Here is a 23405-nt window from a genome sequence, read left to right as displayed (position 1 = left end):
CTTTGCCCACTCTTCATCTCTCCGGTAGGGTTCAACTTTTACCACCGGGTCTTCGTCAACTTCTTTGCTCCAGCCAATGGTCCAGTGCCCTTTGGTAGCGTATCCCATCATGTTAATCTCGATCACCAGTTTGTTCCATTCTTTGTAGATTTTCAGCTTTGAACCATTCACTGGGTCCCTGAAGTATAGTGGAGAGTATTCCCGCCTGTCACGCGGGTGACCCGGGTTCATTCCCTGGCAACGGTGCCAAAATGTTTACCGCTAAAACTGGTAAATTAAATACAAGAAATAATAATGTACATGACAATGCATACCAGACACGGCAGTAAAATATATCTTTATTCGCACATTCAATTATTACAGAGAAGAGACCAAAGATGGTCGGCCAAGGATTACAATAAATCCGACAATACCATGCCCCTTCCTTGGCAGTACACGACATATTTAAAGGACCCGACAGTTGCCGAGAGGTACACAACCGTCAGCCAATCGACACATAACTACCCAAGACTGACAAACCACTCAATACAATTAATTAATATGTTGTCGGATAACAAATATTATCAAACATAACAAAAGGCAATTTATGCCGACAACATTGACCCTTCCATTATAATGAGTGGGTCTATACAAAGAAGGTAAATATCATTGTAAGGAGATATAATGAGTATGATATTATGCTCGCGAACTATTGGAGATATAGGCATGGAGTAGCGTTTTTCATAAGGAGTATTGTACTGTGTTTCCCTACTTGAAGGGTTTATTCTATTTCTACATAAATTGGATGCAAGGACATATTGGCCTATAAACATCTCATGTTATGTATGATCTATCTTCTACATTATCATATTGCCATTATTACATGTGCCAATCTTACCAAGTGGTATCAAAGTTACAATTGGGGCAAAAGTGAAAATGAAACCCTTATTTTTTAAGGTTTGCCTGTATCTTCCAAATGGCTGCAAATTATTCTTTAATATTTTTTTCTAGAGTTGAAGGATCAGACAAACAAGCCACAATGTAAAACTCAGCTTTTAAACATCAATATTTGCCTTATATTCATATTTTAACGATGAAATATGTCAATGATGGATGGCATGCTATGCTATGTACCTATGATTATGATATTATAATGTCTATAGCTGGATAAGTCAACATGTGATGCACATCCTTTAAGTTAGTTATATGCAGTTATGAGGACAACTTGTTTAATTGATTTTATTAGGTAATGAGCAGGCCTATATTAAGTTTAATGGTCTACCCCTCCTTTATGTTACTAGGAGAAGTTCTATATTAACAAGGTGAATATTATTGTAAGGATATGGGATAAGTACAATAATGTGTTTGGGAACTTTTGGAGATATCTCATGGAGCGAATTTTTCCAAAAGGAATATTATATGGTGTTATCCTACAACCCTACTTTTTGGGTTTATTCTATTTCTATGCGTTGTCCCCATTTTTGGTTTACAAAAATGTGGGTAACTGATGAAGAGCATCCAGAAAACACAGCCAATTAGGGAGATCTTTCTCCCAACTCACCTATTCAAATAGGTGTCAACCCTTCAGTGACTCACAAGACCGCTCACAGGATCACTAGTTACTCAAGGCTTCGATACCCCCAAAATACACCCATGCTCATCAACCCTCATCCAATCTTTGACACACCTCAGTCTAGGCTTATTCAACTTGCCCAAGGCCAACTTAAGACCTTCCAACCCCTGGATCACACCAAACTCTCAAACCTTACTCACATAAGTCTATCTCCAATTAGGACTTCTAATTGCCCATAGACACAACTCCCAATACCAAGTAGGCATACACCAACCCAAGATATCACATGACAACTCTAAGGAGACTCTCTTTTATAGCCAAAACACCAGACTTCACCCTCCAATCCACCCTAGAAGACAAATGGAACCCTGCTGTGGTAATGCTGGTTTAGACAGTCATAAACTTCAACAAGAACAGTCAGGCTTTCATGGACCATACCCTCTTACTAGTACTCCAAATGCTTGTCACAATGATGGTGAACGCCTCTACTCCCTCAACTACCATCAAACTCAACAACAATTCACTTTCAAGCCTTACCAAACACAGAAACTTAACTCACTGTCATACTGTGACAGTCATAGCCATTTGACATTCAACTTGTTCTAGGGGCTTCCAATCTTGTGAACAGGTTTGTGGCATCCTTAGGCATCACTCTAGACCTTCACCAACTCTTGGTAACCCTGCCCTTGCATTCTCTCCATTCAAACCCTCTCAATTCACTGTCTTGGCAGACAGAGACTCAGAAAATTGATGAATTCCACCACTCAGCAAAGTGTTTTTCATGTGTTGGCGCCCTGGACTGAAAAGGAAAACAAAGTACATGGTATCTAGGGTCATTCCACTCATTGCCATGGATTGTTCAATGTGGAAATGACCCCCAATCCATTTAGGACTGTCTCGGGTTACCCTGATCTAGGGTTTTAACAGTTTTTAATAAACTTGATGTAACTTTCACAAAATAGATTGAAATTCAATGAAACCAAAAATCAAATACAGTGGACTCACACCACTTTCATTGCCAATAGATTTTCAATTGGAACAAGACAATCTTCACAAGGAAAAATTGAGAATTTTCAGACTGTACATTCAGAATTTGCAGTGACAGTTAGGGAAAATTTTAAATTTTATTGATTTCCTTCTCAATAAATATCATCCAACCACCATTCGACCTTTCCAAGGTCATTTTATACTTTTCTTCAATGGTTACAACCACTTCAACCAATTTTCAAACTACATGACCGTTGGTTTTCACATTTGGCAAAAAAAAATGTTGTATAATGACAATTTTACAAATTTGACAACTTAAGCAACTTTGCTCATCTATTACAAAAACTTTGTAAATTGACTCTTCAGGACTCCTATTCATCCCAAACATGCCTAAATGAGATCAAATAGATCTTTGAACAATATTACATACCATGATCTCATTATTTGACATTCTTGATCACATCATGACAATATCCACCTATATAGACTTCTTGAACAACCTAACACTAAAAATGGACTCAAACCTAAACAAATGGTTCATAGAACCTTATTTAGACACATTCAACATGAACTGAGACTAAAATCTCAGATTGGCCTCATAGAGGCCTATGACCAATTAGGTGCTCCTGCACCAGTAACGCCCTTTGAATTTTTCGTTAGAATTCATGCTTTTGCGTCTCTAATGCATACTTTCCAAGGTCAAAATCTATCTTTCAAGCATGTATTACAAGTGAATGACGATTTTTCTTTCATTATATCATGAAGCATGTATTATCAGGTTTTCTGATTACAAGCTCATTTACCCCAAGAAAGCATACTTGTGATCGGGTCACTATGACCCGATTGCACGTCTATCCCAATCATGTTTTTATAAGTTTTGGCAACTTGTAAATCGGGTCATAGTGACCTGATTACAAGTTTAAGGAATGCAATATTTCCCCACCTATCTATGCTTAAAGTGCTTTCCACTAGACTATATTGCATATTAGTCACTAGCAATCGGTTCTCCAAGACCTGATTACAAGTATCCATTATCACTTGCCTTTAAATTTTACACTTACACTTGCAATCGAGTCTTGGACCGATTACAAGTATGAGTTGTAAAGGTTCATTTTACTTGCAGTCATCTCCCCGAGATCCGATTTCCTCCCTATCACTGTCCAAACTTATCCACAAAGCATCTTTGAGTCAGTCCAAGTTATTTCATAATAAAAGCCCACCCAAGTCTTGGTATGAACATTGGTTTTCAAAGGTTTGGCATCATGGAATCCCCAATAGCTGCTAAAGATGTTCTTACTCTCTTGAGATTTCATCACAGTGTTGCAGATTCCTGTTCGATGATGGAAGAGCCGACATCATCTCCAAACAAGAAGACGAAGTATAAATATGATAAATATCAAAATGAGATTCCTCCCACTTAGGTGGTCTCTCTAATTGATGAGATCCGAGACACAGAGATCGGACATGTTGAAATGTCTGAGTTCTTGGAAAGAAAAGAAGGATCACCATCGCATGGTATGCAGTTGCTCTTTAACAGTCATATCCATCTAGTCTCTTCTTTCCCAGTGATTGCCCTGGAACCTGAGTTCGTTCTTGCTTGTGCCTCTCATTTTGATAAGGAAACTAGAACAATCAAGGATGATAATGGTAATGTCATGATCGGGTTAGATTCAGAGACCATTGATAAAATCTTCAAAGTTCCTGCAACGCCCGAGTATGCGGACATCACTATGAAGAGTGCTCTGGATTATTATAACCGGAGAAGATCTGACTGCATTAGACACATTAATGCTAAATGGCTTAATACTCCAAGGACTTGCTTTTCAAGATGGCCCAAGTTGTATTGCTATGACTTCATTGAAGAAGTTGGAGACATGATCAATCTTTTGAGTAGAATAATGGGTTTGAAACACTCTAATGTGTTTGAAATCTTGATGTACAAGTATATTATGATCATGTGGAAGGGGCAATCTCACATTTTCTGGGGAGAAAATATCAGCGACAACTTGTGTGAGCAGATGTCACAAGTTCCAACCACCCTCACTTTCTACAAGAATTCATACTTGGTGTATATCGCGGCGTCATTCAGACAATTTCTTGGTCTTTCTACCAAGGGTGACATGTCACTGGTGCTAGTATGGAAATACTATGAGCAACTCGCTCAGAGACCCAGCAAAATTCATGACAAGAGGGTGAAGGATACGTTATTTAGTTAATTTATTTGCCTTTTTGACAAAACACTCAAGAATAGAAGAGTTTATGAGGCAGCTTGGAGAAAAGTGAATGAGTGTGGGTTTTTATTTCTGCAATTCCCAACTTTCACTTACATGACAGTTGGATGTTTTGAAGGCCAACCATACATGTTGCCGAGGTACCCTACTAACAAAATCATCCTAATGGAGTTGGCAAGACAGCTGATGGCAGTTCATGCAATACAACTCACCAATCACAAGTTGGGTATCAATATTTGCTCTCATAATCCATTGCAAATTGGTCGGTATTCTTTGACCACCTCAGCAAACGCTAAGGCAATGGAAACAAAACTTCGGGAAATCAAATTGAGGAAGTTCAAGGAGAGGAAAGATTTTGATATCAGAAGAATGGACTACAACAGGCTTACCCTGGAGCAGATTGTAGATCTTGATTTGACCAAGATCCTAGAAGGAATGGCGGACAATGGAGAAATCCTTGACCCAGAGTACATAGAGCAAAGAATTGCCAAAGCTCCTCTTCCTTCTCCTCAATGGTCAAAGGAGTGTGATTCTATCTTTGACAGATTTTAGCCCATTCTTGCTAACACCAATGCTTGGTTGAAAAACAATAATGTCAAGATCATCAAGATTAAAGGTGGAACAAAAGGTGATTCAGCTGGACCTGTTAAGCAAAGATCTGAAGTCAGGATCAAATCCAAAGAAGGTGCTTCCTCTTTCGGCACTGGAATCAAGTTGAGGGTCAACAGGGTTTTGGTTATTCCTCCACCTGAAGTGTCACTGAAAGGGAAGGAAAAACAACAGGTGCAAATACATGTTATTGATGCTGACAATGATACTCATCAGGAGAATACAATAGGATCACCTCCTTCTATATGCTCAGATTCTCCTCGAATAGCCCTTCCCAAATTGTCATTGGACGTACCCATGTCTCCACTAGACACAAATGTGGACTCTTTCTCCACCGTTCATGTGGAATTTGTGAAACCAAGCACATTTGCTAGTGGTAGCATAGAAGTACTTGTTGAGACTTCTCATGGTGGCTTGGAGAATGTCTTCGACGTGAATCCCTCATATGCCATCTTGTCTAGTGTATCTTTTCCTGAGATTGATACTTCTACTATGAGTTTTGATAAATCCATGACAAAAGCTAGTCACGACTTGTCGTCCAAACAGATGCTTGTTGTTGTCTAGACAAAGGCTCCTCCTAGAGTGACAATTGTGGTACAGGATGAACATGTTTCTTCACAAACCACGGTTGCGATCACAAATATGAACTCATTAGAACTACCCCCTTGGTTGAGTTCAATCATGCCCAAAAGGAAGAAGTTGGAAATCTGTCCCGACATATTTGATTTCAAGCAGCTCAGTAGATCTAAAACAAGAGCCAGTAAGAAGGCCAAGACAGTCTCGCGAGTGGTAGTATATAGCAACAAAATGAAATATGCGGAAGTGGCAGAGCCTCTAGTTGAGAAACCGTCAGAAGAAATGCAGTTGTCAGATTATAGGCTCACAAGGGTAGAGCTTGGGAAACAAACACATTTTGGTCTCATGCATGATGCCCAGGATTCAGTAACTTCGTTGGTTCAAAGTTATGATGAGCTACTAGCGAAGAAGAATGAACTCAAAGAGAAGAATTTACAGCTCATCACAGTGATCCAAAAGATCACAAATTCTTCAGAACAGGTTGATCCTTTAACTTCCTCCACATCTGAAGAATCTATAAAACAATAGGGAAAAGCTACTCAGAAGGCCAATGCAGCTGATTCCTAGGTAGATCAGCTAATTGATCAAAGTACTCAAGTGATAAAGAAAGCATTGCATGCAATGAGCAATATAAGAGCAGTGAAATTGAAGTTGAATCAGACCTTGGAAGTTTTCAACCAAAGTCTAGTTTTAGTTGGGAAAGATTTGAAGACCTGGCATGAGATGGACCAGATCAAACTGGAAATTCTGTGCAACAATATGGTAATTTTGAGCAGGGAGAGATACATAGAATTTGAGGAGCTTATGACAAATAAGTCATTAGTCATCAAAGATCTCATCCAAGATGTGCAAGCCACTCTTGAAATGAGTGATGAAGTTGAGCAAGATATACTCTCTAGTTTTGACAAAATATCCTGCAAGATTTAAACTCCTGAAAATCTGATACTTACCGACTTAGTGTCACGCTTTCGCTAGGAGCTAGAATCAGAGCAGTTCGTTGTAGCTTCGATTCGCAAGTTTGTGAATTACCAAGCATAGATGGCACACTCGCAGAGTACTTGGCGAGTTTCAAAAACTCGTCGAGTATTTGAGCTCTGCGAGTTTTTGACTCGGCGAGTTTCTTAAAGAAACTCGACTAGACTAAAAAAAGAGCCCCAAACATGTCAAAAAATTATCATTTTTTGTTTTTTCAGGTCAGTTTCATTCTCTTCATCAGAATATACACATGAAATATAGCATTTAAGTATAAGTGGCATTTCAATATGTCTTTTTCCTTTCTTATACTTTATAACACCTGACGCCTTTATAAAATAATAAAGGCGATGCCCCTTGACCCCAACCTGGGGGCGCTGCCCCCAAACCCCCGTCGAAAAATATAGGGGGAAACTGCGCTCATGGAAGTCTGAGTCTGATTAGGCTCCATATAACAACATAATTAGCATTGAAGAAATCTCGGTATTATACATTTTAGAGTTGAAAGTATGAAACTATCAGTGTGAATGATGAAATTTCAAATATTGCGTGTTTGTAGATCTCCACCAAGATCTAGACCTATCTCTCTACCCCTCTTTTTCTCACGAACTGGGAAGATCTCCACTGGGAAGAGGAAGAGGAATAGTAAATAGGTTTAGCTAGAGCTGGGAAGAGGAAGTTGTAATTGTAATTTGTAATGATGTATTTACTTTTGGTTTTACAAAAACTATTTACTATTTTGATTCCAGCCATCAGTTTTCCTCATGAGGATAAGATTTTGTAGACACTTTGCATTTAAATATATCTAGAATCAACTTGTTTCTTTTGTGTTATCATTTATTGACTCATTGGATGCATCTTCTCATTAAATTTTGCAAAAAAAATGCATTTTTTATTAAAATTAAGCGTGTTTTTACGTTGCTGAGTTTTTCGTCGAGTTTTTCTAAGTTTTTCTCGAGTTTTTTTCTCAGGGGCTTGGCGAGTCGAGCTGAGTCGCGAGTAGTCAAGCTATGTTACCAGGTGTTCTTTGATGAGATGCAAACTACTCTTGAGAAACACAGAGAGGCAATAGTAAGATATTCCGATGTTATCATCAAGACTGTTGCAGTTGCCAGGAATACGGCGGGTCCTGATCCTAATGAGTTGCAAAAATCCATCAACAGTTTCCAATCCCTCATGGCCAGAGATGGAAAAGAATAAAAAGTGTCTTTCAACAATTACATTTTGTTTATGCATTTTGTTTTCGACAAATTACATGTAATGTCAGGATTCATGATTACAAGTGAAATGTCACTTGTAACTTTGTAAATTGTAATTACATGTAAACAAATTACGAGTTGTTTTGCAATAGAAATGTAATTTGAATAAGTCATAGTTAATTAGTTAGTTGTGGAAAAAGTCTTAGTTAGTTAGACTTCTCCCACATTTTGCTCTCAGCCTCTCTCCCATATATACACGAGGGTGCTCTATGTAATTTTTTATTTTTTTGCAAGCAAGAAAACTCTGCAGAAAACTGCAATCATAGAGACTTTGAGCTTTATATATGTAAACTGTTTTTTCTCAAGTAATATCAAAGAGCTTGGGATTTCAGACTTTGTGTTGAAGGCATACTTTGTATCCATTGCGTTCTTCTGTTATAGTGAGATATTATTTTGTATTTACTTGGAATTGTGGAAAGTTGTTGAGAAGAGCTTCGATCTGATTATTTGCAGACTTTGTGCTGCGAATATTGAAGGTTGAATTAGTTTAGTTAGTAGTTAAAATGTGAGAGAAGTTCCAAGACTTTGTGCTTGTGGCTATTCCATTTTAAGTGATTTGAATGTGCATCATACTCGGAGACTTTGAGCTGCTATATGCTGCAAATTGTCATTATTTTATCATTCTGAAAAGGGTAGATAGGATTGTAGAAACTCAAGACTATGTGCTTGGTGGTTGTTTTCCTGTCCCGGAGAAGGTGATGGAAGTCTTTGCGCTTTTAGGAAACTTCATTTCCTCTCTTGATTTTGTCTTACTTGAAGTTACTGTTATTATCTTTTAAAAGTTGTTGTTTCTTTTCTAGGAAGAGGAAAGAACATAATCTTTTCTGAAAAAAGAGAAAAGGTTGCTATCCCACCCATATTAGATTAAATTAGATTAAGTAATTAGTTAGTATAATCATATTGCCAATATCATATGTATGGATCTTATCGTTTAGGGACATAAAGAAAAAGCTATGGGATGGAATAACACTGTTAACCGCATGAGAATACCCCTCCACCAATGGCATTAATTTCCATGCAGGTGATGTTAGCATGCAACCAATGTGGATGAGTGTGGGAATAATGAATTAAAGCCCAACCAATATTGCCAAACCCTCTTGCATGATGAAAAACTAATGAATGGCCCAAAAAGCCTCAAGTTATCTCTGCTGTGAAGGTTGTTACTACAAAGGTCTGGTATTTTTTTGTTATAGGCTGAAACTGATATTTAACGAAAAATGCAAACTCTATTTGAAGGGTAATGACTTGGTCCACCAGTGTGGTTGCTTAATGCAAATGTATACTAAATCTTGTATATTTCTGTATGTGTCTTCTGACAGATATTAGCCTAGTTATAGAGTCTGAGTTTCTTATGGATTTGTGATCCATGAAGAATGCAAAGACCTATACTCCAACTTTTGCAGACCCTTGGAACCATCCTGGCAGAGAAAGGGACTAGACTGTTTCAGTCTTGATACTTTCTTTTATAAGCTGCCTGCCATCAGTCTGTAACAATTAATAGATAAATATGCAACCTTTTTATAACAGGAATAATTAATTAAAGAAGCCTTCAAGGTTTCACAATAAATATCAAGGAAAATTGTTTTGCTCTAAAAAAATTTCCATATATCAGACATTTTCCATTAAATTGTCGAGAGCCAATCTGGTGCAATACAAAGCTCCAATAATTCAAAAAAGATATCCTACAAAAATCCGGTAACTCTGGTTTCACCAATTAGAGATGAAGAAATATTAAAAATAAAAGTTCCAGGAAAAAGGAAGTTCCTCATCATTAAAAAAAAGTAGAGTGATATTATACCATGATAGATTGAAAGAATCACCTTTAATTAAGTTAAGAAAGAAATTCCACAAAACCAAAAGATACACCAGAGATAGTTTATACAGGCAAATGTTGCGTTGATAAGTTCTGTTATTAATCAACACAAGCCAGGCTCTTGTGAAAATAGTAAAAATACACATGAAAATCAGAAAAAAGAAATGTAAGCAGCATAAGATACAAAAAATGAAGAATAATACTTGGGTTCTTGCTGATTATCCCTACGTAAGAGACTACTAGATGTAAGAAAGTGCAGAAGATGACATTTAAGGCAGATAGCACTATCAAAAAGCAAAAGGAAATATATTGCAGAAGCTTTTGCTCCAAAAAGAATCAATTTGTGAACAACATTTTTTACCCTCAGTAAATATAATCAATACCACAATTTGGTGATGAAGTTAATATCATGGATATAGAAGGGTGCTTCCCTGAGTTAACACTATATCAGTTGAAATAACCTGATTTCAGGTAACAAAAGCTGTCTCCGGTTGGAATAACAATGGGGACAGAAAATAAATTTACATGCAAATTTTTATATTTCAATCTATGTCAAAAAAATTCTGCAGATAGAATAACTTTATAAAACCTTTTGAAATCTCAGACATACAAGATTTTTTGTGGCATTGACTTTACAATAGAGACCTTCAAAGATACCTAGAATATAGCATTGTAATTTAACAATGCATGATATTTAACAAATACCTCAATTATCATAAATAAAAATTAAGCAAACATAAATAAACAAGGAAAGCACAGGAACGTAAAAACTAAATTTAGAGTGATAAATTGCATTGCATGCCACATCTCCCCGCTATATAGTAAAACATTTGCAATCAAACATGTCACAAAAAAAAATATGTTTTAGATTTACAAAGGAGACCTTGACAAAAGACATTTTGAACATCCTGTTGCAACTTTGCAATCTATCCTAAGGAGCAATTACCTTAAATATCAGATACACAATCTAAGCAAAGTTAGAAATCAGAGAATCAGAGCAATGAAAAAATACTGATATATCACATAAGCCACATTCCTCCATAATAGAATGCTTGTAATTTAACATTTGTAAACAATGCAAGAAATGTAAATGCGAAAACAAATACCTTTCAATAATAGCTTCTATAATCGTTCCGATTGTCTCAGTATGAATTAGGTTCTGAAACCCTTCAATCAGTTCCCAGAATTGCAGCAATGCAGTTCTACATAAGACAACTTAGATATCACTACGACCAGCCTCCCAAAACAGTGAACATTTATATTCACTATCTATAAGACTATAACTCATAACAAACAGATAATGCCAGAATGTAACCTTGCATTAGTTCTAATTTTCAACTCCTTACGGTTGATACCATCAGTACGAATAAACTGCAAGAAACACAATTCAGCTTATATATCAATAATGGCATAACTCATAAGCTTAAATAGTCTAAAACTATTAAGGTGCAAACATGTTAATCATCACCATAGGCAGTGCAGTATTGTGCAAACCACAAAGACTATGCAAATCATAGAGTTGATACTCAGAATAAGAAAGTACTCAACAAGTTGATCTTTCACTTAGTCTTGGCAACACAACTCAGCACATCGTTTTAGATATTATGAAAATTGCTTTAGATGGTCTTCTCTCTTATATTTGAAGTGTTTTTCTGTATTCCTGAACTTTTAGCAGATTCAGCTAGCCTTGTAAGTGCAGAGTCTCAACACTAAAGTAAATTTTATGATTCCAGCTAATATCAACACCATTACCTTGTAAAATGTCTTTATACAAGGTATATATAAGGATTTAAATATAATTAACAAGCTCATCCATTTCAAATTGAGGTGTGCTACATCTTAATAAACTAAAGAATTTAGTAATATGTTTGGATGACCATCTTACTGAGGACGCAGGATCTCCATTTCCATGTTAATCCAACAATTCCATGACTCATAATTTATAAACATTGTTTACATATTGGAAATCTGTTTAGGAAATTAACAAAATAATAGACCACCAAAAACGACTGTCTGGAGTCACCCATCTCAATTCCAAAATCATAATAAAAATCTTATGGTGAGCAAACTAGCACAAAGATGAGTCCTCCTTCGACTAGATCAAAAGGGTTCTAGTGCATTACAATCCACTAGAAAATGAATTATTAAAAACCTAAGTTGCATTTTCTTAAAGTCCAAGTCTTGGTTGACTGTAGGTCAACTTGGGAACCTCAGGGAGAATGATAAGTTGTTCGCTCTTACTCAGTGCTCTTCTGAAAAAACTTGGGCTCTGAAGGGTATTTCAGAAGTCAAGAATATCATTGAAAATAGGTTTTCTCAAAGGTTGTGATAAACTGAAGCAAGAATTTGACATCCCTGATTCTCATAAACGAACCTACTCGTTGTTGATAGCTGCTATGATTAATGTAGTTTTTCCTATTATTGTAAAAGAGGACTCTCAGCCGCTCTCTCAACTTTATTGGAAAGATGGTTCTGTGTTTGATCAGATCACGGTTAAGAAGCTCTATCTCATGCTAACTGATACAAGGGATGTTTTCCTTCGGTTTAATAAATCTTGGAATGGTGATTGTTCTGTTTCTAAATGATCTAGCTGTTTTAACTGTATTTGGTCCAAGTCCCATGAGCCCAAGAAAGAAAGCTCTAGATGGCTCTTCATAATGAAGAAACTTGCTGTTAATTCAGAACTACAATCTATGGGCATCCCTGTTAGAAATTGTTTGTTCTGTGGCCAAACTAAGACATTTGAACATTTATTTTTTGAATGTCAATTTTCTTTTTCTCTTTGGTCTCTATCCCTCGAAAATAAATTGGGTTGAGATAGTAGAAATGGTTTTAATTGGTTTGAAATTCATTTTGGTTATATGCATGGTCTCTCTGCTCAACTTAACTCTTTTTAGCTGTTTTTTACTAATAAGGTGTTATTGTTTATCTAGAAAAGGAGCAACGAAGAGGTTTCCCAAAGCAAAAGAACGTCATTTATTGAGTTTCGTAGTGAGCTCACCTTTATCAATATTATTTTGCAGTTCTCTGTACTATGCAGCCCTGTTTTGCCTTTGTTTTTTTTTGGCTTTTTTTGCATTTTTGAGTGTTTTTGCAATGATTTTGCGAAGGCAATTAAAATGCAGAAAAGAAAGTACTTTGCGACAAATGAACAACTCAGAAAACTAATGAAATTCAGAAATATAAGAGGCTAAAAATTCCAAAAATTCCAAAATTAATTTCTGATCTGATTTTTAAAAATTGTCAAATGTAAGAGCAACCCAGATCATAAAATGATTTTACATATCAAAATCCAACATACCAATTTGTTGATTGATGAAATAAACATCTACAACATCAATAACAAACAAATACAATGTCCAAAAAACCCTAGGTACTTCAACAAATGACTCCAAAATGGTACTGTTGGGTGCTAAACTGATTATCAGGAAATAATGAACATGAAGAATGCAGATTTAAATCCTCAAAGCCCAATCTCCTGCCTTAGAACCCTCACGTCCCAGCTCTACGAATGGTACTGCTGGCATTAGGTGGTACGGCCAGCATTAAGGATGTACAACCAGCAATAAACAATAAACAACCCTTCAAATCACCTCCCAAATCATCCTCTACAAATCAAATATTCAATAAAGCTTGCAAAACTCAAATGAAGATCTCCAATGTGCACAGCTGTTACCTTTGAATGAAATCAGCAAATTATTCTCAAGATTATGTCTCTCAATAATTGTAATGTCCCCACTTTGAAATAGAATTTAATAATAAATAATAATAATAAAATTAAAATTCACAAGAATAAAAAAGTAAAAATAAAATTAAAATATAAAAGAATATAGTTAAATATAATTAAAATTTAAGTTAATGAATGGTCAAAAGACATGGAATGAAAAGTTGGGGCTCCCTCAAACAATAGATATAAAGGGAGAAGATTACCTCATTTGAGAGGGGAGAACTGTGGAATAAAAAGTGCAGATCAGATTTAATAAGAAGTGCAGATCTGATGGTGAAAGGTTGTGTCCCTTTCAAAGGGCAGAAATAATGAAAAGTTGCACTCTTTCAGAGGGTGCTAATGGTGAAAGGATGTGTCTCTTGCCAAAGGGCATACATGATTAAGAGGTGTGACCCCTCCCTCACATTGAGAGATATAAAGGAAAGGAATCAAAAGCCTCTTGTAGACATCACCATCGATCAGATCAGATCAGAACTGTTGCTAAGTTACAGGCAGTAACATCCTTGTTCTTGGTGTCATACTTAAAGAAAGACTAATAGGAGATAATAAACAAGGATTGGGTGTTATCACGACAAAAAGGCAGGCATCATGAGACGTAGCTGGCACACACAGGTAAGTAGAAATTATGTTTCTCTGTCAGTGTTTATACGCACAGCTTAATCAGAATAGAAGTTCTAAAATATAGAAACACAAAATGTGCATCAAGCATTCAATAATAATAATAAGGAGAAATCTATAACGTTGTTTTGCATTAAGCAATGATATCTTCTGCATCATACAATGAATCTGATCAACGATAATATTATACAGTAATAAAAGATAGTACTACTAAGAATACTGATCTGGGTATACAATGATTTCAGCAATATAGCATTATCTGAGTACTAAATTAAATAATCTGAGTACTGAACTTAATAATCTGAATACTGAACTTAATAATCTGAGTACTGAAATTTGATTCCTATTGTAACTTGAAATCTGAGCGCTGTTAATCAATCCATGATGATTGTAATATTGATAGGGGTAACGGTTTATCAAGACACCCTATCACACGTGGAAGATAGGGGGAACGGTTTAATAAGACACCCTATCGTGTATGGTTGATAGGGGAAACAGTTTAATAAGACACCCTATCATATATGGCTGATAGGGGGAACGGTTTGATAAGACACCCTATCGGGTTGGACTTGATAGGGGGAACGGTTGATTAAGACACCCTATCCGGTTGGACTTGAAAGGGGGAACGGCTGATTAAGACACCCTATCCGGTTGGACTTGATGAGGGGGTGCGGTTGATCAAGACACCCTATCAAGCATCCATAATAGCTTACTGTGCTTGAGGCTTCATTAGTAGCCAAGTAGCAGTGTGAACAATTAGTAAATCATGGTTTCTAACTTCTGTATTAACAATTATTTATAATCAAATGTGTGCTTACTTCATTCTCTCTTTTATACATTAATCATTTCTTTTCTTGGTTATAGTGTTGTTATGATTACTTATTTATGTAGCATGATTTGTAGAGTGTTTCCTAACTTTGTTTTGCAGGTCTTTATTCCTAAAGAGATAACGGTACTTTCCCTCTAACCCTCTTCCTATTGGTTAAAAATCATATCTAGGGCGAAACTATGGTCTCTTACAAAGGGGACATTACAATAATGTGGAGGATGTTGCCTGCAAGGAAATCCTTCCTCACAAACCAACGGAGAGCAATCTCTCCCAGAATAAGTAACAATATAAAATATCAAACTCAACATGAATGAAAATGAACTCCCAAAATGCATTTTATAGACTCCCAAAGAGGTTCAAACTTTTTCTCTAGGCACACTTTATTTAATAAAATACATCTCTTCTAAATCTTCAATGTCTTATTAAATATAAAGGGCCCATTTACTTAAGATAATGATAACGATAAAATTAAAATGACAAAATTAAATCTTTAATTTAACTTCATCATTATTTTATTTAAAACCACCAGACTAAATAAAATGCTAAAATAGTTATCAAAATTGAACCCACTGACATTACGAGAAATAGTAACCCTACCAATTGGCCTAGTCAATTCTCTTAACTGACTTACTAAAAAAAGTAAGTATTGGAAGACTAACTCAAAATCACTCCAAAAAAAAAACATTAAGCTCATAAAAAATGATTGGAGCTCAACTAATCCCGCTAGTGGTATTGCTATCTTTTTTTTGGTGATACTGTAAAACCACTAGATAAATTCTCTCCAAGGTTCCCTAACCCTAACTCATTAGCCTACGAGAACCAACTGGATAGGCTAAAGCTCCACGAACTCAATTGGTTAAGAAGGGAACATTACAATCCGCCCTTCCCAAAATTGTTTGTCCTCAAGAAATCTCAGCTTTGCATGCTACAAAATCTATTCATTCTCTCACGTGGCATCCTCTACTAGCAAGTTCTTCCATTTGACCAAAAATTCCTTGATGACCCTCTTCCAAAGAGTCCGCTCTTTGGTATCAATGATGGCCTCTAGAATCAATACCAACTTCCGCTCCTCATCCAACAGTGGCAACTCAAATGAGGGAATCACATCATGCTCAAGTGCCTTGAGCCTTGATACATGAAACTCATTGTTAACTCTACTACTAGCTGGCAAACTCAAGCTCATTGGCAACCTCTCCTACCCATCAAGACACACTGAAAGGACCATAAAATCTGGATTTGAGCTTCTCTGCTCCACTCTTTTTAAGAGTAGATTGTCTATACAGCTGCATCATTAGATAAACCATGTCCCCACCCACAAAACTATGCTTTGTCTAGTGCTTATCGGCATTTAGCTTCCGTTGATTTTGTGCCTACTGCAAGTTTTCTTTCAATGACTTCATGATGTCCTGACTCTACTATAGTAAATCATTTTACTTAGGCACTCTTCTATACCCAAACAATAGATCCATGAAGTTGGGAGCCTCATATGCATATTAAGCCATGAATGACATCATCCGAATAGATGTGACTAGTATTATTAATAATACTCAACAATGTGTATCCATTTGATCCAAGCTCACTACTGTCCAAAAACATAGTTTCTGAGATACCCTCCACCCATTTGTTCACTATCTTTGTTTATCCATCTGTCTATAGGTGTTAGTTAGTGCTAGGAGTGAGCTCAGTCCTGCTCAATCTGAAGAGCTCCTACCAAAAGATACTTAGGAAATTGTTGTCCCTATCACTAACAATATTCTTGGACATCCCATGCAACCTGAAAATCTCTCTAAAAACAAATCAGCTACCCATGCCATTGTATTAGTCATTGAAATGGTGAATAAGTGTGCAAATTAAGCCACCACCATGTAAATGCAATCTTTACCCTATACCTTAGGTAGCCTTGTCATGAAATCCATAGAAAGATTCCCAATTCTAATTAGGAATGGGTAGGGGCTGAAGTAGACTAGTTGGATAACTATGCTCATTCTTGTTTTACTGGCAAGTGGAACACTCTCTAACATACTTAAGGACTTCATTTTTAAGTCCTTTCCAAGTAAACCTCTCCCAGATCTTCCTATAGGTCCTTAAGAAACCAAAGTGACCAGCCATAGGAGCATCATGGAAAGTCCTCATTATCTTCACCTTAAGCTGTGAAGAAGGCACCAAATAGATCCTATCCTTGTACCTGTCATCATGAATTGTGCCCTCTATAAATCTTGTTGCCCATGAATCTTTGGCATAATCTACTACAATTATTTCTCTCCAATTAGCAAATATCTTTGTCAAAGAGCATATGTGAGGCCTCCTAGAAAATACATCGGCAACTATATTCTTCTTCCCCTTGACATAAACAATATCAAGATCATATGCCTTTAATTTGCTAACCTATTTTTGTTGCTTATCATTTACATCCTTTTGGTCCATGAAGTATTTGATGTTGTTGTGGTCCATTTTGATGATAAACTAACAACCAACTTAGTATAGTTTGAATTTGGCGAACGCATGTATAACGGCCAACATTTTCCTATCATAAACAAAGTAGCTCCTCTCCACACCACTTAACTTTTTGCTCTCAAAAGCAATTGGGTGCTTCTCCTACATCAAAACTGCTCCTACCTTTCTCCCGAAGCATCACACTCCAACTCAAAAGATTTGGTAAAAATAGGTATTGCTAATACTAGGCATGTACACATTAACTATTTGAAGTGTTTAAAACAATTTTGTGCTTAATCAAACCACTCAAAGGCTTCTTTCCTAGTCAAGACTACAAGTGGGGCTGCAGTTTGTCAAAAAAATCTAACAAAACCTCGTGTAGAAACCGCACAGACCAAAGAATCCATTTGTGAGATTTATAGGAGTAGGCAACTCAACAACGACCCTGATCTTCTCAGGATCAACTCTCAATCAATCTGCACTAATGATGTGACCGAGATAAAGAAGCTTTGTGATTAGTCACATTTAGACTCCTCCCAAGTCTTATTGAAAATCAAAATGTCATCAAAAAATATTAAAACAAACTTCCTCAACTGTTTCCTAAACACTTGACTCATACAACTCTGAAAAGTGGCTAAGCATTTGTCAAACCAAAGGGCATTACCAAAAACTCGAAATGCCCAAAATGACACCTAAAAGTAGCCTTCTCAATATCCTCTTTTCTCCAATAATGAGAGACCCTTGTAGTGCAAATGAGAAAGTCATCTATGCCATAGCTTGCTGGAACTGGTAGAGTCATGTACGAGATCTTGAACTAGACGAATGGAAAGCTTGTATAGACTTTCATGGCGATTCCCAATCACACGTGTTGTCTTGATGCTAGAATTCTTTGGCCAAGCAAAAACTTTCCCTTCTGAAAATGCAACTTGATAACCTTTGTCTTCCAATGCTGAAATGCAGACAAGGTTCCTCTTGATTCCCGACACGAACAAGACATCACTTAGATGGAGAGAGATGCCAAATTCTAAGTTGAGAGAGGAAGATCCAAATCCATTCACTGAGTAGCATGCATCATCTCCAATTATCACTTGAAGATTGGTCTTTCTTTCCACCAAGTCTGAAAGATGTTCCCTATAACCTGTGATGTGACGAGAAGCGCCGCTATCAATCAACCAAGTGCTGCTATTGGTTGGAATATTGCTAGATAGGGCAGAAATAAATAAAAACCCTTCTTGGTTGTTCCTAGATTCCTTTTGAGGAGATACTTCACCAACATCCGCCATAGAAGCATGTTGCTTTGGCCTTGTCAAACAATCTCTTGCATAGTGACCATACTTGTCACATCTAAAACATTGCATGTGGGAGAGATCTTTCTTCTTCTTAGAATTAGGTGTGGAAACAGAACTTATATCTCTGTTTCTTTTGAAGTTGCCTTTTCTCCCATCTCTTCCTTTCTTCTTTGTAGTTTGAGTTGCTAGAACATGATTGTCTTCATTGTGAGAGTTTCGGCCATTTCCCCTTGCAACCAACCTAGATTCTTCTTGGATGCAATCTGCACGAAGATGGTCAAACTTGGGAAACTTGGATCTCCCACTAACACTTTCAATAAATGGTTCCCAGAATTGAGGGAGACCATTTAATGCCATCATGACAATGTCTTTGTCCACAACTTGATCTCCAATGGTGCTTAGTCAATCTCTTAACTCAGTAATCTTCATGAAGTATGATACGACAGATTCACCTTTCGCCATCTTGATTTGATGAAGTTGTTGCCTTAGAGCTAAGGCTCTACTAGTGTTGTTGATCTCATAAAGTCCTTCCAAGGTTTTGAACATATCTCTAGCGGTTGACATCTTGGAGATAAGTGGCACTAAATGATCCTTCACCGAATCAATCAACATCTTCTTGGCCTTTATGCCATTTTTCTTCATTTGAAGTTTTTCAGCTTCATCGGTTGGTTCAGATATATCATCCTTTTCTACGAATTCAAGAAGATCATTTTCGTCAAGTACAATTAGAATTCTATATTTCCATAAGTGAAGTTTGTTGCACCTTCAAGCCTATCTTTAACCTTGAATCCGTTCACCATATTGATCACGATCTTCTTAAACCCGCTCTGATACCATGTTATTTTTATGATCAGATTAATAGAATGCAGATATAAGACAATTCAATCAAATTTGCACAATATATACCCTGGGAAAACCCACCAACATCAGGGGAAAAAACCAGCAACTAAATCTTTTATTATGTGTCAAATAGCAAGATATCTTTACAAGATAAATGGCTTCACTCCTTGAAGCTAAATGGATATGAATCAGTCTAATATGATCTGCTGTAGATCTGCTCTAGACGTGCAGACGGCTGTGTATGAGGATCGTTGTAGATGATCAGACTGATGTCGAAGTTATACGATCTGCTGTGAATGAGCGAACTACTGTTGTTTGTCTACAATCTGCTATGTATATTCGATCCAAGGAGAGGAGACCATATCTCCCTTCATACCCTATCGAAGGTGCCTCTCCATCAAGGGTCGGCACACTTCGAACCAATATGACTCTTCATTAGGGTAGCGGAGATATATCAAGTCGGCTCCCTTAATAATATTTATATTTGTCATAACAAATGAGTCGCTCTTGTTAATAGAATCGGTTCATACAAATAAATGTATATAGAAAATAATCGCTAGATGCAAATAAGCAAAGCCGAAGGCTAATTGATTATTTCGATGAAGTCGGCTCCCTTAAGAATACTCCCGTAGCTATACACGTCAACAAAAAGGAAGATAATACTGATAATATAAATCTGAGAACAGAAAGGGCTGTTGACAGTTTGTGGTGGGCACTAAGTTGCACATGTACATATATATATATATATATATATATATATATATATATATATATATATATATATATATATATATATATATATATATATATATACCACAAAGAAGATGAGTTAAGAAGTGAAATAAGAGGACTGTTGTTAATGATGATAGCTTCGGTAAGATAAACATAATCATAGATGATAATTAAATCAATAGAATGATTTATGATTTTGTTATATGTATGTATGTATACCAATATACATAATAATAATAATAATTGAGTTTATTATTATTACACATATTAATATACATACAAACATAATTATAAATGGATATTAAATCGTAAATCATTATATTGATTTATTCTTTGGAATAAATAATCATTTTATGAATAAGCATCGATTTGATTGAATGATCAAATGGCTGATCATACATCGATCATCATTACTATTATTCTTCCAAGTATAAATCTGTGCGTAAATCAATCTGCATTGAGTATCATGCATGATCTAAACCCAGTCGATATTGTGTATCGACTACTTTCATTGATCTTTACTATAATCGATAATGTGTATCGATTTACTACTTGATCTTTATTATAATCGATAATGTGTATCGATTTAATGATGCTTGTGTTATCATCACTCTAACATGCCTATTAGGAATCGGTTTGTTAATGGATTATAAACTATCGATTATGAATCGATATGTATTGTGTTTGCAATGATTAATGAATGGACATATCGATGGAGAGACATGTCTCCACATGTGTGGAGACATGTACATCCAACAATATGTCTCCTCACTCATATATATATTTATAATCTAAGATAGATCAGTGAAAGGTAAGTACAGCAATCTATTAGTGCAAGCCTTTGAGATCGATCTCATTCTCAATACTCAGCAATATTTGTGATATAATCAGCAACACTTAAAGTATTATCAATACTTGATGAATCAACATACTTTGTGGACATACTATCTTCTTATGTACTTGCAGCAACCTGCAAGATTCATAGGTTAGTGAGAGCATCATTTGTGAGACAATAAAATTAAAAAGATACCTCTATTTCTATCTACTACGAAATCTAATCTACTTTAACATGCTATTAGAGCGAGGTTAAGGAAGATCCGATTAGATTTGAGATAGTAGATTATCTAGACTTATCTAGACTGTCATTTTGCTCTTAGGAAAAATCACATTCCTTTCTTCATAATGGCAAGCGGAGTCAGATTCAAAGATCGCCTTGAAGGAGCGTCTAACTTTGCATGGAAGTTTAGGATCATGGTTACCTTGAAGGAGAATGAACTAGATTCATTTATAAAGGGAAACATACCTGAACCAAACGATGATGTTGAGAAAATTCAATGGAACAAGAACAATGGAAAAGCTATGAAAGTGATCGTGGATGCAGTTAGAGACCATATAGTTCCCGAATTATTTCAAAGTATGACACAGCATACCGCATGTTCAAATCACTTGAAGACATGTATGAAATAAATAATACCAGCAAAGCTCTCACGTTGAAAAGACAACTCCATCATGTGAAGATGAATAAGGGAGAAACTGTCACATCATATTTTATGAGGATCACTAAATTGAGGGACCAACTTTCTACAATTGGTCATCTAATTGACAACAAGGAGTTAACGTTGATGGCTCTAAATGGACTCCCAACATCATGGGAATCATTTACTCAAGGAATAAGTGCACGTTCAAAGCTCCCCAAGTTAGATTGGTTGAAGACGGATTGCATTCAAGAAGAGTCCAGATTGATCGCCAAGGGGATTAACCAAAATACCACCAATGAAGATATTCACATGTTGAACTCTCACTCTCACAAGAAAGGGAAGAAGAGGAACTTCAAGAGGAAAAAGGACAAGGGCACCAATGGAAAAGGCTCTTCCAAGAAGAGTAGGAACATATCTCAAGTGCAGTGTTTCAAATGTGATAAGTATGGACATTATGCCATGAAGTGTTTGGATAAGCCAGAACAACAAGCCTCCATTGTTGAAGTTGGAAAAGCTAGCGTGGAGAATGAACCTGAGAAGTTTGTCTTCTATTCAGCCTTGTCAAGCCAAGTTTCAACCAGCCTCAACACCTGGGTGATTGATAGTGGACCCTCGCGTCATATTACCGGATTCAGATAACACCTAGACACTCTGGTGGAGAATTCTGATGAGGTAGTAACCATTGGAGACGATTCTAATTACCCAGTCAAAGGGATTGGAACCTGTAACATAAATCTGAAATTAGGCATATCTCTTCAGCTATTATTTGTGCCAAGGATAAAGAGAAATCTAGTCTCCATTTCTGCACTTGAAGACAAAGGGTATAGGATAACTTTTATGGAAGGCAAAGTTCTGGCATGACCAAAGAACTCCACAATCAAGAAGGCTCATCCTATAGGAGTTAGACATGGATGCATTTACAAACTATGCACTACTCCCACTCAATCCCTAATTCATGAGACTTCAAACGAGATTTGGCACAAAAGATTAGGGCATCTCCATTTTATCTCCATTTTTGTGCTCTACCCTCCATAGACAAAATGGTGATTGGTTTGCCTAAGCTAAATCAAAATCATGAAGGAACATGCAAGGGTTGTGCCCTACGAACGAATACAAAATGAACTTTCCACAATAGTGATAGCAAATCTAAAAATGTATTAGAACTAATTAATTCTGATTTATGTGGACCCATGTCTGTAACCTCTATAGGAGGATTCTTGTACTATGTAATATTTGTACATGACTTCTGTAGGAAAACTTGGATATATTTTGTTAAATTTAAAGAGTCTGAAGAAATCCTTATGAGGTTCAAGGAATTCAAAGCCCTTGTAGAAAACATGTCAGGGAAGAAAATCAAAACATTAAGGAAAGACAATGGGGGGGAATATACTTCAGACATTTTTGAGCAGTTGTGTAAAAGCTGGGATTAGGAGGGAATTTACTGTATCTTATAATCCCCA

The 23405-nt window shown here is 36.4% G+C and overlaps 1 protein-coding gene across 3 annotated transcripts in view; it reads right to left on the bottom strand.

Moving 5' to 3' along the window:
- Nucleotides 1-23405, bottom strand: part of LOC131026808 (uncharacterized) — a 257348-nt gene that overhangs the window by 55531 nt on the left and 178412 nt on the right. For all 3 annotated transcript variants that reach the window (XM_057956786.2, XM_057956787.2, XM_057956785.2), the window contains 2 exons: nt 11315-11370; nt 11106-11201 (listed from right to left, as the gene is read on the bottom strand). In XM_057956786.2, the coding sequence (XP_057812769.1) occupies nt 11106-11201; nt 11315-11370 (152 nt within the window). The remainder of the gene's footprint in view (nt 1-11105; nt 11202-11314; nt 11371-23405) is intronic.

This window comes from Cryptomeria japonica, chromosome 1, assembly GCF_030272615.1.
Source record: "Cryptomeria japonica chromosome 1, Sugi_1.0, whole genome shotgun sequence".
NCBI lineage: Eukaryota > Viridiplantae > Streptophyta > Pinopsida > Cupressales > Cupressaceae > Cryptomeria > Cryptomeria japonica.
Note: the sequence above shows the minus strand (reverse complement) of the source record. Positions and strands in the feature narration are given on the sequence as shown.